Below are 15,630 nucleotides of genomic sequence, written 5' to 3'. Positions count from 1 at the left end.
TGAGAAACAAGCACCATATTTTCATTTCATAACAACAATGGCGACATCATCATCGTTGCCATTTCTTCTGCTTTCAACTCTGCTAGCAGCCATTGTTATTCTTCTTCAATCTCCCGTTTCACATGCAGACCTAGATCACCAAAAAACTTACTTTCACGCTTGCCTCTCAAACAAAGTATGGACAAACCCATCAGCTCCCGTTAGCGTCATCGGAGCTTTATACACCTCCACCAATTCATCCTTCTCCGACATCCTCAACCTCCACATCCACAACAAGAGGTTTAACAGACCAAACACACCCAAACCCATCGCCATCATAACCGCTTTTCATGAATCCCATGTTCAGGCAGCGGTTGTATGCTCCAAAGCCAGCAACTTTCAGCTCAGAATCCGAAGTGGCGGCCATGACTACGAAGGCTTCTCCTTCGTATCAGATATCCCCTTCATTCTTCTCGACATGTACAATCTCAAATCTATTAACGTCAACATTCAAAACGGCACCGTTTTAGTTGAGGCTGGTGCAACACTTGGTCAGCTTTACTATAAAGTCGCGAAGACTAGCCATGTTCATGCCGTCGCTGCCGGAGTCTGTCCTAGTCTCGGCACCGGCGGCCATTTTAGCGGCGGTGGCTACGGCAACCTCATGAGAAAATACGGCCTCTCCGTGGACAACATTATTGATGCAAAAATTGTCAATGTAAATGGTGATATCCTTGATAGAAAATCAATGGGGGAGGATCTGTTTTGGGCCATAAGAGGAGGTGGAGGTGCTAGCTTCGGTGTGATTCTCTCATGGACGATGAAGCTGGTGGCGGTTCCTCCATTGGTGACGGTGTTCAAGGTGAATAGAACCTTAGAACAAGGTATTAAATTTTTGTGTTATTTTTATATGTTATCTTAATTTTTTTAAAAAATAAAATTTATTATACTTATTTTTTTTTAAGGAGATGTTTTGGTGACATCCTTTTTGTAAAGACATTTACATTTCGTATTATTATTATTAGACGTATTAATGTTTTGGTTATTTTAAATTTCTTAACAAATTAGAATAAAATTGATTTGTTTTATAATAATAATAATAAACCCAATTTTTTTAGAGATTTAAATATCTACAAAAACAAAAAATTAGGGATATATTTATCTTTTTATCAAAAGATTTAAAAATATTCAGTTTAAATTGTGTAATTCGATCGATCAAATCGGATCTAATAATTATAATACAAATAATTAAGTTTATTATTATTACTGTAATAAATGAATTTTGTTCTGATTTATTAAAAAATAAATTATTAACCAATTTAATAAAAATATTCAATAATAACATGACACATATATACGTTTTAAAACAAAAAAAAATAATTTTAGTGTTTTTATTAAAGTGATTTTTTTTAAATATTTTATATTTATTTTTTTTAATAAAATCATCTAAAAATTTTGATTGTTTTAATTTATTTTAAAATTTAAAATCAATTTAATAATTAATATAAATAAATATTATTATTCTCCCATAATATAACAACACAACAATAACAATTTTTCATCTTTTTTTTTTCTTATTCTTATACTATTTTATTACAAGGCGTCACCGACCTTGTTTACAAATGGCAATATGTTGCACCAAAGCTCGACAGGGATCTTTTCATCAGACTCCAGCACGAGGTGCATAACAAGGCGGTTCAAGTTTCCTTCATTGGCGAGTTCTTGGGACGAACTGATAGACTTTTAAGTTTGATGAAAGAAAGTTTTCCTGAACTGGGATTACGCAAAAGTGATTGCCTTGAATTGCCTTGGGTCAACAGTACTGTTTTCTATACAGAAGGTCCAATCGGATACCCAGCAGAAGCGTTACTATTCGAAGCAAAAAACCCTGCTCAAGTCTACTTCAAGAGCAAGTCAGATTTTGTGAAGAACATTATTTCAAAAGAGGGGTTGCAATCTATTTGGAAGAAGTTCATCGAGAGTGAGATAATTGTTATGCAATGGAACCCCTATGGTGGAAGAATGTGGGAGATTCCAGCTTCGGCTACTCCGTTTCCTCATAGAGCAGGGAACTTGTTCTTGATTCAGTACTACATGATTTGGTTACAAGATGGAGAAGATATCACTAATCGTAACTTGAATGTTTCAAGGTCCATGTATGAGTTCATGACTCCTTTTGTTTCCAAATTTCCAAGGGAGGCTTTTCATAATTACAGGGACAGAGATATTGGAGCCAATCCAAGCAATGGAACAACCAATGTTGACAGAGCTCGAATTTATGGAGCCAAGTTTTTCAGAGAGAATTTTGATAGATTGGTGAAAGTCAAAACCAGAGTTGACCCTGAGAACTTTTTTAGATATGAACAGAGTATACCACCCCAAAAATATTAAGTGAAAATGGATTATTATTTTACTTGGATTGATATGTATGCAATAATAAATTTAAACAATAATATATGTATCAAGAAAGTCATTTAAGGAATACAGCTTTAATAAATAATTCAAATCTCTTTATTTTAATCCTTCTACAATAGACAATCAGTCTAATTCATTTATCCACAAAAATTCGTGAGTTGGGTCATCAAAATGTTGAGTCACTTAAATTTTGTACCCCTTTAGAATTCATTCTTTTAACATGTGGATTATGCAATACCAAACCTTATATCACTGCCATGGGGTATGCATTAGCAACTTGCAAGTTGAGAATCAAGCCTCAAATTAGATCTTCTTTAATCAATAAGATACATCATTTCAAATATAAGATATAATTGTTGATCTTCTTATGTTTATCATTGAAATACTTAGCCTACTTTTAGTAATTATTAATAATAAGATATTTAAGATAAAAGAAAAAAATTATATGTTTGTCTACTATTTCTAATTTTTAATTTGTCAAAAAAATTATATTTTGAAGATGAATGCATTATTTTAATAAACAGTTTATTTATTTCTATATGTATATCTGTTTTAGATAAATTTATATTTTAAATTATTTTTATATTTTTTATTTTAAAATAATTAAAAAAATATGGACTTGACGATAAAAAACTTATATTTTGTATAGTCTCATGATAAAATATATTAATCGATTTGAGTTGGTTAATAGTTAACTCACTCTTAATTTAAATAAGTGTTGAAATTTCGAATCTAAATTTTATCTAAAATTGTAAATACAGAACTTGTTTTAGATACCTTTTGATTTTATTTATGAGATATAAATAAAAAATAATATATATATATATAATTTAAATGTAGAAGAAAAAAACAGAAACTAATATATTATTTTTAATTTAAAAAATGAGAAATTATAAAAATTTTTAAAACAAAAAAAAATTTGTTCCTATTTCAAATAAAAATAAAATATTCACCAAATTAAAAAAAAAAAAAAAACAACAATCTTTTTAAGTATTTAACTAACACGACAATCTATTTGGAACAACAAAAACTATAACAAGTGTACCTGGTACAGTTAAAATTCTTGCTAACAACTGAACTGAGACATGTTAGTATCTAGTTCGTATCCAAAGAAAAGCCACCAACAAGACAGCTTCTACAAGCTCCCACTCATATGGAAGAAATGCACCAACCTCCAATCCCTGAAGCAGATCCACGCCTCCATGATCGTCAAAGGCTTCACCTTCAACGCCACTACTTCCCTCACACAACTCCTTTTCTGCACTGCAATGTGCTCTTTTGGCCCCACAATACATTATGCACGCAAAGTGTTCGATCAAATTCCCGAACCAGATATTTTCATGTGGACCACCATGATCAGGGGTTTGGCTCAGGGCCCTGATCCCCTGCAGGCGGTTGCACTGTACACCAAAATGGCTGCACGTAAAGTGAGCCCCGATAGCTTCATTTTCTCTTTTCTAATCAAAGCTTGTACTAGGCTTTTGTGGGTCAAGACCGGTTCTATTATTCAAGGGAAGGTTTTGAGGCTTGGATTTGGTTCTAATAAGTTTGTTAGGAATAGCCTTTTGCGTTTTCATGCTGAATGTGGTGATTTGAAGATTGCACACCATTTGTTTGATGATGGGGCAAAGGAGGACGTGGTTGCATGGTCAGCCCTTACAGCCGGGTATGCAAGGCGTGGGGATTTGAAGGCTGCGAGAAAGCTTTTTGATGAAATGCCAGAAAGGGATTTGGTTTCTTGGAATGTAATGATCACGGGGTATGCAAAGGGAGGGGATATGAAGAGTGCAAGGAAGCTTTTTGACAAGGTTCCTGAGAGGGATGTGGTTACTTGGAGCACCATGATCTCAGGGTATGTGCTTGGTGGCATGAATAAAAAAGCATTGGAGTTATTCGAAATGATGATGAGGACTGGGGTTTGCCCCAATGAGGTGACATTGTTGAGCATTTTGTCTAGTTGTGCTGATTTAGGAGATTTGAAAATTGGCGAGAAGATACATGAGAAGATCTTGGAGATGAGTTCAGGGGAGGTCAGCACTTTGTTGGGGAATGCTCTTGTGGATATGTATGCCAAGTGTGGAAGCATAGTTAAGGCGCTTGAAGTGTTCTGGTCGATAAGGGACAAGGATGTGACCTCATGGAACTCTGCCATCTGCGGATTGGCTTTTCATGGCCATGCCAAAGAGTCTATTGATCTATTCCGAAAGATGCAGAGGACCGAATTTTGTCCAGATGCAATCACATTCCTTGGTGTTTTGATAGCTTGCAGTCATGCTGGGAAAGTGGATGAGGGTTGTCAATTTTTTGATCTTATGAGAATTAAGTATAACATTGAACCAAACATTAGGCATTTTGGGTGTATAGTGGACATGCTAGGGCGTGCCGGACGTTTGAAGGAAGCATTTGTCTTCATTGCATCAATGAAGATGAAACCTAGTGCAACTATTTGGAGGACCCTGCTTGGGTCTTGTAAAGTTCATGGAGATGTGAACTTGGCGAAACGCGCAAATGAAGAGCTGCTTAAGATTAGGAGGGATCAAAGTGGCGACTATGTTCTGATGTCTAATGTATATGCTTCACAAGGTGACTGGGATGAGGCTGAGAGGGTAAGGAAGTTGATGGATGACAATGGCGTAAGGAAGAATCATGGGTCTAGCTTAGTTGACAGTAAAAAAGAACCAAACTTTATAACACCCCCGGCACATTTATCAGCATTATTGTAGAGACTAGTACAAGTATTTTCATACTTATTTACAGAATAATCATCATCTTATCTAATTTTGCCATTGGCCAAATTCATCTTTATAGCTCTCAGACCATACATGAAAATTCAACTTGTTCCTTTTACATGCATACTTTTTATTTTGAAAAATGTACTCATTCCTTGTGCACTAAATTTCCCATAATGTTGTAAAAAAAAAACCTGCACCATTTTATTTGGTCATTCTTTTTCTGGTGAAAATCAACCAAGGCTGAGAAAAAGTCCTTTTATAACCCGCATAAAAGCATATGCATTATTTGTTTGCATCAAAACCTGAGATGAAATTAAGAAGGCTAAAGCTAGGTTCTAGACCTAGAAGGTGATTGTGTGCCATCAACATGATCCTTAAAAATTACTTTCTTGTAGTCTCAAAGTGTGCATTCGTTTTTCCTTAAAATTATTTGTGCTTTTGAGCTTGAAGCAAAGGAAGAACCATGCTTAAACTGTTCGAAGTTTTGAATTTTCTAGCACTTTCATTGACAAATTTTTTAAGTTTTAAAGAGTGTGTGCATAAGAGTTTCATTCAATTTGAAGCGCGTAATGGTTTTGTTTGAGATATCGTATGTTGGTAAATTGCTATAATTTTTCTTTTCTGATACATTAGTAAATCAATATATTGAAACAAATATAAATTGCTTTCAAAGCATTAATTCAAAATAGCTTATTAACATAAAATGAAGAAAGTATTATAAAAGAGAAAAATGGTCAAAGCATTGTGAAACTGATTGTCAAACCATTTTGTTACCGGTGAATCATGAATGACAAACATCAAATTTCTTGACTGATGTTGCTTGTGCTTAGTGGCCAAAGGGAAGTGATTTTCAATGAACTTCATAAATTATCTTATTGAAGTATCCAACAAAGAATGTAACAAAAACAATCTAACATAATAATTAATAAATAAATCAATGAGTGATTGACTGATTCTATTTCTTTGAATCCCTAAAACTCCCTTGAGAGCATTTTACTGTATGAGTGCATATCATCAAAACATATTTTGTTAAAATTCATTATTTTAATTATTCTTGTGTATAAATGGTCATACCCTCCATTTCTTTTCTTCTCTAAACCAATCACTCGCTTATCAAAATGAATTATTGTGTTTTAAAAAAATAAAAATAGGACATTATTCTTTGATCACTCTTTTTTCATGTACTTTCAAATAAGTGAAAGGTAAGCATATCACATATTAATATTTAATTTAGAAAAAAAAATTAAGAGTCAGCAATTTTAATTTATATTGGCCAGTATTTTTAGCTAGCAATCTAACATTTTTAGCCCTGCAACCCAATATTATTTTTTTTAATCAATACTTTTAAATATTTGCTAGCTAACTGCTAGCCAAAAATAATAAATTATGCTGATATTATAACATTATTCTTTAATTTATTTGAAGCGAAAACTATTTCAATTATAAACAAAATTAAGATAATAAAATAAATTTATTTATTTTCACAGAATTAAATTAGTTAAAACATAATTTTAAACGATCATACTACCTGTAAGTAAATGATTCAAGAAATACACCTTAGATAGTCACCAAAAGTGGTCATATTCATATACAAGCAACCATTTGTACCATTGTAAGTTGTACATGTGAGCAAGTGAGCAAATTATTTGATTCTATCTTAGTGAATGTTGCAATATAATCATATGTAAATTTGCATGTATGAAGATGGAATCCATTCAATATAATTAAAATGATAAAATTCCATGCTCAACATGGAATCATTTTAGATTTTTAAAAGGAATTACCGAATTACTAATGTTTTATACAAGTACTGCACTAGCCACTTGGCCCATTTCCATTTCACCATTAATTATATCTTTAGATATTATGAGTAAGTTATAGTCAACTTCAAAGACAAATCATTAAATTAAAATTAAATAAAATATCCACTGTAGAAATCCAAGGACAAAATTCATCAAAGGAAAATATGTAGCAAAAAATTATGAATATAATGGTATTGAATGCATGCATCATGATGGTTATAATTATGTATGCCATAAGCAGTTGAAGAAGAAATCTTAAGCTGTAGGCATAGTGAGGAATTTCCATAAATTTATAATACTTGAAAAATTGTTTTAAAGTACCTGATCAAAGACATCAAGCTAACTTGCTGATCATCAACATGACAACATCTAGCTATTTCACTTTATACCTCTTGGATTTAATTTATTTCTCAGCTATTATGTATCTAATAATTATTTTTTAGAATATTTTTTATATAATGAATTTCATATGATTCATTATAATTACATAGAAAAAGTATCACTATCATCAAGGAAGATGACATAATTTAGTGAGAGTGCAAGACAATCAAATAATTAACATAGAGTATTTCCATATAATCATTGTTCGTTTGAAACTTTGTAAATCAAAAAATATTTAATAACCAGCTAGCAGTATACATTGTAAGCAAGCTTATCCAAAAGTAGGGATGCATGTATATTTCATCAAAATGTGTAGCATGAGAGAAGGAGGCCTTTGTGTAGCCAGAAACGACTTGCCAGTTCAATTAGTTAGCTCACATTGAGTGGACAAACAAACTTTACCGGCAAGTCATCCTTGGCTGCACAAACATGTACTCATTCCCACATGCAAAACATAAGATGATCAAACTGTAATATCATAGTCTCCACTAGTAGATGTCATGTTTCATGCCATTCTTACAAAATCTAGTATTGTAACCAATTAAAGAAGAAGACAACAACATTCTCTGTTAAAATCAAGAGAACTATTTGACACTAAAATAGGATGAAAAGAAAATAAGAAAAAAAAGAATAACCAGTGGAGAAGAATGATATAATTGGCACTCAAGCCTTTGTTAGCAGAAAATAGATGAATGAGAAAGTATGAAGCAAACAACAAAAGACTATGATTAGTTTATATATGGAAAAAAATTGCTTCCACTATTTGATATGTCATGTTCCAAAGCATTAAATGAGTTACAATCCTAAATATGAAATAATGGATTGAACAACAAAGATATAAAAACAATTTATTCTAAATATATTTTATTTTTATCATGACTCTGTGTCTATCTCAGCATAACAAAATATATTTATATTTTATTGTATTTATATTTTTATATATATGAATATTGATAGAAAAAAACTAATATATAGTAGAATATTCTAGTGAGGAGGCTTCTTAGTGCTGGATGTGACATTACACAGAAGGAAAAAATCAATAGATACAACAACTTTATTAGATGCATCTCCATCATCACATGTATGCTTTCAGAATAGCTAGTATTTTCCCATCAGGGTCAACTGATGAAGGGTCATATATTTAAGAGAAGTAGCTTTTAACCTAGATGAAGAAACATATCTCAGTAGTATCGTACTACTTATATGTCAGTACTCAGTTGAGTTAGGTGTATTGAATTTACTGCTTTTGGCTACAAAAGAAAATACAGCATAAATATTCTATTGAACTTTTGTTAAAAGAAAGTTAGAATCCTTACTCTCTTCTACTTAATTTATCATGTCTATCTTTGAGGGCACATTAAAAGATTTTGTAATCCTCTCTACTTCTTTAAATACAATAGCAAATATATGTACTCCCTTAATTTTTATAATCCAGTGAAAAACATGCATGGTATAATGGATTTTGTACATAAACAAACACATCAACTTCTCAAATTCTTTTCATTATGTCTTGTTATCTTCATATCATCACTAACTTCTATTGACTGTGAAAAAACTCAATAATCTTAAAAGCACCTAAAAATTTAAAGAATACATATTATTAATCACGTACCAAATACAAATTTAAATTAAGACAGGAAAGAGAAAAACAAAAAAACTGGTACGTGGCAAAGAGATAGGACTAGTCTTTCTTGTCCCACATGAAAAGTGAACCAATTATTCTTCTTCACTCCAAGAAAAGAACCTAGTTTGTTGTTTGGTTAATGTATGCTTACTACTGGAATTCTTTATTTTACTTGAGGAATGGGTAATTAGCCAATGCAATTAGGTTTTGTTTATGTTTTTTTTTTTTTTCATCATTTACTTATATCTCTCAGAAGGAAAAAATGTGGAGTTTTGATTGTATGCTGAATTTAATTTAGGTATCTGAGTTTGGATTTGTAAGACATTGAATTAAAAATAAAATAAATTAACAAAGTTAAAACAATTATTTAATGATTTCTAAGCTTTCTTTTTGCTTTAAGAAAGAAATCTAGAGCAAGTAAGTGTAATACTCTAAGAAAAATTTTTGGAACTAACAACTTATAGTATTTTTTTTTGTTATTATTTAACCAGCACAAATATTAAATTATTTTTAACAAATAAATTTTATTAGTTTATGTATGTAAGTTTTAAAAAATACTATAATATATATGTTTTTTTGTGCAAAACTCTATAAATATAGATACAAATTATTATTGACTAAATACTGACAAAAACAATATTTACTGATCATGTAACATTGTTCATACTTTAATAGTTCAAGAGTTAAATGTCAAGTAAAATATTGGAGGAACACCTTTTGAATATTACAAAAATGAACACGATATATATCCATAAGAGACCTACTACACATACAAGTCTTTTTGACATACAACTTTATACAAGTTAACCCTAACTCAATAAAATCCACTTTTATAATGCAAGAAAGAAGAGGAAGAGTTTTGAATTATAGAGAACTTATTAATACACATACAACAAAAATTTTTAAACAATACAATATAAATGACTTGTATGTGTAAATGACTTGTATATGGAGAATAATTTTATCCATAAATGTTCCCAAAAATACGTAAAATACATTGTAAACTTTATTACAATCTAACCATTATAAAAAAAAATTTTGACTCATTGAATTATCAGTTTAATCATAATTTTTCTATTCGAGCATAACCACCCAAAACACTGATTTTTAATTTGAATTTTGAAACACAAATGTGAATGCCACCGGCTTCCTTTTAGACTGTGAGCTATAACTAGTAGTCTCAAACTCTCAATTTTGCATCAATCGATATACAATGAATACATTTTCACATGATATATGAACCATCTATTAAAGCTTCAACTAACTACACTTCTTAATTATAAAAGAATTAACCATAACCAAGCTATAAGACTATACGAGCATGTACTGATTCTGGCCTATTTTAACAAGAAGGTTCAACGCATTACATATTTATTTATAACATGCTTTGGTTAAATTGCGCAACAATGATTCCCCTGATCGAATGAACTCTCCACAAATTTCTTGCTAAAGTCCTATATATTTGCTGTGTACAAGTAGCACAATGATCCATGCTTTATTGCGTAAGACGAGGAAAAAGCATAAAATATTTCAACGGTTACCACACAAGTTCCCCATTGTATTTGCATTAAATTTTAAAAAAATTCATTTTAGAACTGTGCATTGCATTTGCTGCTGCAACTGAGTTACACCATGCAACCTTGCAAGCTAAAATGGCCAACGCTTGCATACTAAACCTGTCAAATTAATCCAAAAAAAATTAAGCTGAGTACAGTTAATGTAACGGATCATATGCTAACATATCTATAAACCAACTTACCTGTGCGGGTGTCCAATGACCTCTCTCATTCAGGATGAAATTCTAAAATAAAAAGAAACCTAGTGTAATAAGCTCTAAAATGCAGCTGAATTCTAAATAAGCTCAACCAAAAGAATATGATGCTCCAGATGCAGAGTTTAAAAATAGACCAACCAAGCACCATTTTGACAAATCAGAACAAAAAAGCAACATAGGCCATTTCTCCGTGTCACTAAATCCATGCAAGCTACGCCCTGCAAATTGTATTGCCTTAGTTGGTCAAAGTAAATGTATATTATGTCTCTTGAGCTTCATTAGTACAGTCACTGCGTATGTGAAACACCTTCCGTACCTTCAACTCACCACATCCGAAATACTCAAAACTAAATGAATTTTCAGTCAAGTGATGCGGCGCAACCTCACTTGTTTTTGACTCGATTAACACCTGCAAGACAGAATAGAGAGGCTCCGCCAAATTTTGATGTAAAAGACGCTAGTCAATTACCAGGAATTCACATAATTAAATCCAATCAAACCACAAATTTGGTACTGCATGTAACAGTGAATATTAGGAAAACAAAACCCAAAAGTAATAATACAGGTATACAACTACAGGAGGATCATAGCTACATGGTATTTTAGATTGAAACATCTGAAATAAAGGCAAGCCTTTATGGGTTCTTGGGAGCATATAAGTTATCAAGCTTGGGAATAAGGTAAAATGGACGTGGCCAATTTCAATAGTCTCTACATATGTTTGGTCCTCTCTAGGTAGAGGTGACAAGGTGGACCATGACTTTGTTCAAATCCTGGTTCATCTGGTCTTCCAGTTTAGGAGGTAGTAGGCTGTGCGGGCTTCAGAGAGCTCAGCTGTTTGGATGGGAAGGGAAAGGCAACAAAGGGAAAACAACAGTATCAGAATTCTAAATGGTACACACAGTTTAGGTTAGGATATCAATTTTGTATATTCTATATGAATGGCCAATATCATACGGAGTTGCTAGATGAAAGATAGAAGAAATCATGATAACTGTATTCTACCTGCATCGACTGACAAATTTTAGTAACCATGGTTTCTCCTCCGAGAAGCACTGCCCTGATTAGACAACCTAGCAATATATAGTAAATATCAGCATTGGCAAGTTTCGGAACACAAAGGACAGGGAAATAGATAGCTTGATTGGTTACCCAGATGCACTACTCCGTCCCAAAGAATAATTTCCATATGCTCCATAAGCACTGCTGTTACCACGCTGAGGATATAACAATAATGAAATCACTACAGAATTCATCTTCAAATGAAATTTTCACAAACTTATATGGTTGCACAGTACCTGTGAACCTCCATAGCTTCCATAAGCGTCCCCAGAAGGCAAATCGCTTACACCTCCATACCCACTTGAAAATGAATGGACACGTCCGTGTGGTTTACCATCTCTACTGTCATAGCTAGAACCATCTGGTGCATCAGCTGAAACAGGGAGATATGTAAGTGCTGGAGGGAATGCAGGCACAGCACGCTCCTTATCAAAAAGGTTTGCTTTCAACCGTGTAAGAACATGTATAAGAGCATCCTTGGCAATATCAAGGTCCCCAGAAATCTGACCATGGAAAACAAGAAATATGATGAACATTCACTATTCAGACTTAACCGGACAATTTCACCTCACCATACAAAGAAAACCATCAAACTATGACAATTCCCTTACCATCACCATTTCATCATCTTTAGATGCAATTCTAGGAAGATTTTCTTTTGATAGTATGCGAATGTTAGCTTTTGTAAATCTCCTCATTTCAGCTATTATTGATCCACCTTTACCAATAAGGCAACCAATCCTTGAAGCTGACACCAGAAATCGTGTAGTGAAAGAGATCACCCCTGAATCTCTTTCAACTTTCTCACTGAACCGTGGTTGTAAACGCACAGCTGCATCTATTGTTGGAGAGAATGAATCTTCAAAGTACTGCATTAATCATAGCCATCATGGGTACAGATGTTATATATTATATACATCACATGTCCATACAACAATTTTTTTTTTCTTTAGAAAAATGTACACTTGATAATAAATATTTCACCTCTTTTGTTGAAATGGTTATTAAGCATTCATCTCCTTCAGTTGCTGAACTATCAACTTTGATTGTTGCCCCAGACTCCTGCCTAATTTGATTTATTATAGCACCACCTTTTCCTATCACCCCTCCAATGTTAGCAGTTGGACAAACAAATCGTATTGAGAATTCTTTTGAAGAAGCTTCATCCCTTGGAGCTGAATACATGGACCGTGACCAGTCTCCAGCATCACTCTTATATCCACCATAAGCACCCACAAGAGGACCTACTCCCACAATCCCTGCCGTTGGACCCATGAGTGAAGCACTATTTGCATAAGCACCAGGAGCAGCAGAAGTAAGCAGATGCTGAGACCGTGACGGGTTATCATGAAGTTGGGATGCAACTTTATACAGAGCTTTCTTCACCACCACAGCATCTCCAGATATCTGGAGTGTTACAATCGATGATAAAGTTATACCACAAATAAAGATATCTACACCACAATGGTTTCCATTCGATCCAACTTACAAACAACAAATTTACAAAAGAATTTGAAAACATGCGAACCAAACAATCATCAACTAGAACTAATGCATCCACAACACAGACAAAACCAAGGCATCCATAATAATGAAACTCAATCCACGAAAACGCTTTCAAATTGTTGAAAGCAATTGTTAAGAATTGAAATGCCATTGCTAACATATGATTTTGGTTCACCTTATGTTCCTTGGGTTTTGTTAACTAGTGCTCAACTGACTACAGATTCCAAAAGCAAAAATTTTGCAAAAATTTACGTTATTTTATTCAATGCGTTGTAAAATTGTATATTTTGTTTCTCTAAAACAAACCTTCTTTTGAATCCTTAACTAGTGCGCTTCTTATATTTGCTTAAATGGGGCCAATGGCAACACATTAGTATAATAATATTCTTCTTATGTAGACTATGAACGTAAATTTAGATAGACAAATACTTAAAACAAGGTAATAATTCAATGCAGCGTTCATGATGAGAATTACCAAGGTGATCCATTTTCAGGTAACTACCTACCCGTGCACTAACATTATTCGCACATAATATGTTAACAGTACACATAATATGATAAATTCTTCCTTCTTTATCTAATCTTGTTGGAGTGGCAATTGAGTGTTCAGCTTCAAATATTATTCAGCACGAATGCAAGTAGATATAATTGGCTAGCTGAAAGTTCTGAGAGTAAATTTCAGATACATTGAGTGTACCTGCACAAGTTCATCGTTGCTCAAGGCGCAACCAGGCAACCGCTCGTCCTTAAGGATCCGAATCTGCGCACCGGTCTCACTCCTGATGCTTTGAACAATCTGGCCCCCTTTTCCGATGACGCAACCGATCTGATCCGACGGCACCAAGAGCCTAGCAGTCACGTGCTTCTCTTTATCATCCTCATCACCGCAATAATCATCTTCGTCATCGCCACCGCCGCCGCGCAAGTCTTCAGCGAGCACTCTTTGGTGAACCCTAAACAGCGCATCCTGCGCCGGCGACACAAAATCGCCGCTATCCTCGAACTCATTCGTCTCATCTGAAACACTGTATATCATAACCACTCGCTCCTCGCATCCCGGAACGGTCTCACCGATCCGAATCTTCGCCTTCGTTTCAGCCCTGAGTTGCTTCACGATGTCGCCGCCGCGGCCGATGACGCTGCCGATCTTACGAACGGGGCAGAGGTAGCGGTATACAGTGCCAGTGTCGTCGGAAGGTAGCTGATCCCTGTCCTCGGCGGCGCTAGGGTTCCGGCGCTTGTTTCCGCCGTAGCTGTTGCTGGTGGTGTTGTTGGTTTCGTAGTCGGAGTGAGAGTGAGAGCGCTTGCCGTTAGAAGCTGTTATACCGGCCATAACGGAAACAAAGTAGTTACGTAACTGAATTGAGGTGGTTGGTTACGGTTTCAAGCGAAACGAAAGAGAAAATGAAGTCGCCACTTGAAGAACAAGAAGAAGGAAAAGAGAATCCAAGTTGCAGTGGCAAGCTGGCAATTATAGAGTTTTTTAATATTTATACTTATTGCCACCGCAGTATTGAGATTTTTATTTTTTATTTCTTTCGCCGCCTCATACTAATAAGTAATAACCCTACAAATCCACTTGTTTTATTTGATATTTCGGATATTTTCCCTTAATCAACTATGGCAATTTTGCTATATCCTTGTTTGGGCTAAAGCATATTTCTAATGTGGTTAACATGCATGTTTTAAGGCTCTTGTCCGTGGATGAAATTGTTCAACATCATGCCAGAAAAGAGTCATGTCCAATAAAGCTGTAGTTACTCTTAATGAAAGCTCCTAACTCTATAATCTGGTAGTTGCATAAGGATATGAATATGATAATATCAAAGAACAATAAACAAGAGGAATATCACAGTTAATGGATTATGTAAGCATATTGAGTTAGAAAATTTGTAATATTTAAATATGTTGGGGGTGGAAAGATTATTCGTTCTCTATATTGTATATAGGTAATGCTATGATGTCTTTGGGATTGTACCTAACTTATTAAAAAAAGGCAAATAGATAATATTTAATAAATTTTAAATATTTTATTGTTTATTTTAAATATTTTATTTTTTATCTTTAAAAGTAAATTAAGTAATTTAGACACCATAATAAAAAGTACCATAGAATTCACCTTGTATATATATATATGTATGAGTGGGTATTTAAAATGGTACCTATATACATGAAATTTAAATCTTGAATATTAACTAATCTCCAACAAGTACATACATGTTTTACCAAAACTAATTGAGCGAATGATCGAACTCGTTTCTAAAATATTATTTGTTCTCTAAATTAATTTTTAAAAGATTTTTTTAATTAAATTTGTCCTTTAAAGATTTTAAATTAATCGTATTAGTTCTTCTG

General features: G+C 33.5%; 3 protein-coding genes across 6 annotated transcripts; 2 read left to right on the top strand and 1 right to left on the bottom strand.

The window, feature by feature from the left end:
* On the top strand, window positions 1-2,422 carry LOC107637300 (berberine bridge enzyme-like 17). The gene is made up of 2 exons (XM_021120238.2): window positions 1-863; window positions 1,580-2,422. Exons 1-2 carry the CDS (start codon window positions 38-40, stop codon window positions 2,368-2,370), a joined length of 1,617 nt encoding a protein of 538 aa, XP_020975897.1. The 5' UTR covers window positions 1-37; the 3' UTR covers window positions 2,371-2,422.
* A 995-nt stretch (window positions 2,423-3,417) lies between these two features.
* Window positions 3,418-5,189, top strand: LOC107638141 (Pentatricopeptide repeat (PPR) superfamily protein). Its single transcript, XM_016341310.3, has one exon. It carries the CDS (start codon window positions 3,480-3,482, stop codon window positions 5,115-5,117), a length of 1,638 nt encoding a protein of 545 aa, XP_016196796.1. The 5' UTR covers window positions 3,418-3,479; the 3' UTR covers window positions 5,118-5,189.
* A 5,084-nt stretch (window positions 5,190-10,273) lies between these two features.
* LOC107635347 (RNA-binding KH domain-containing protein RCF3) lies at window positions 10,274-14,900 on the bottom strand. 4 transcript variants are annotated; one of them, XR_002361979.2, is made up of 9 exons: window positions 13,973-14,900; window positions 12,754-13,176; window positions 12,381-12,638; window positions 12,006-12,272; window positions 11,860-11,924; window positions 11,713-11,780; window positions 11,024-11,116; window positions 10,693-10,925; window positions 10,274-10,609 (listed from the first exon to the last, which is right to left on the bottom strand). XR_002361979.2 is itself a non-coding variant. In XM_016338812.3 (7 exons), the coding sequence occupies exons 1-6, from the start codon at window positions 14,606-14,608 to the stop codon at window positions 11,732-11,734; spliced, it is 1,698 nt and encodes a 565-aa protein (XP_016194298.1). In that variant the 5' UTR covers window positions 14,609-14,900; the 3' UTR covers window positions 10,274-11,116; window positions 11,713-11,731. The 4 variants fall into 4 exon arrangements, 2 of the variants coding, with proteins under 2 accessions (XP_016194298.1, XP_016194297.1); XR_001619229.3 differs by having other exon boundaries at window positions 10,693-11,116; XM_016338812.3 differs by having other exon boundaries at window positions 10,274-11,116.
* Window positions 14,901-15,630: the final 730 nt, after the last annotated feature.

This window comes from Arachis ipaensis, chromosome B4, assembly GCF_059453495.1.
Source record: "Arachis ipaensis isolate K30076 ecotype BB chromosome B4, ASM5945349v1, whole genome shotgun sequence".
Classification (NCBI taxonomy): Eukaryota; Viridiplantae; Streptophyta; class Magnoliopsida; order Fabales; family Fabaceae; genus Arachis; species Arachis ipaensis.
The sequence above is the reverse complement of the archived record's forward strand: the minus strand, read 5'-3'. Positions and strand labels throughout refer to the sequence as shown.

Excerpts from the sequence above, each read along its gene's own strand:
- LOC107637300 (XM_021120238.2), top strand. The coding sequence starts at position 38 with ATGGCGACATCATCATCGTTGCCATTTCTTCTGCTTTCAACTCTGCTA. Across the intron at positions 864-1,579 it reads GAATAGAACCTTAGAACAAG|GCGTCACCGACCTTGTTTAC; the intron begins GTATTAAATTTT and ends TTTTATTACAAG.
- LOC107638141 (XM_016341310.3), top strand. The coding sequence starts at position 3,480 with ATGTTAGTATCTAGTTCGTATCCAAAGAAAAGCCACCAACAAGACAGC.
- LOC107635347 (XM_016338812.3), bottom strand. The coding sequence starts at position 14,608 with ATGGCCGGTATAACAGCTTCTAACGGCAAGCGCTCTCACTCTCACTCC. Across the intron at positions 12,273-12,380 it reads AAGATGATGAAATGGTGATG|ATTTCTGGGGACCTTGATAT; the intron begins GTAAGGGAATTG and ends TTCCATGGTCAG. Across the intron at positions 11,781-11,859 it reads GGACGGAGTAGTGCATCTGG|GTTGTCTAATCAGGGCAGTG; the intron begins GTAACCAATCAA and ends ATATATTGCTAG.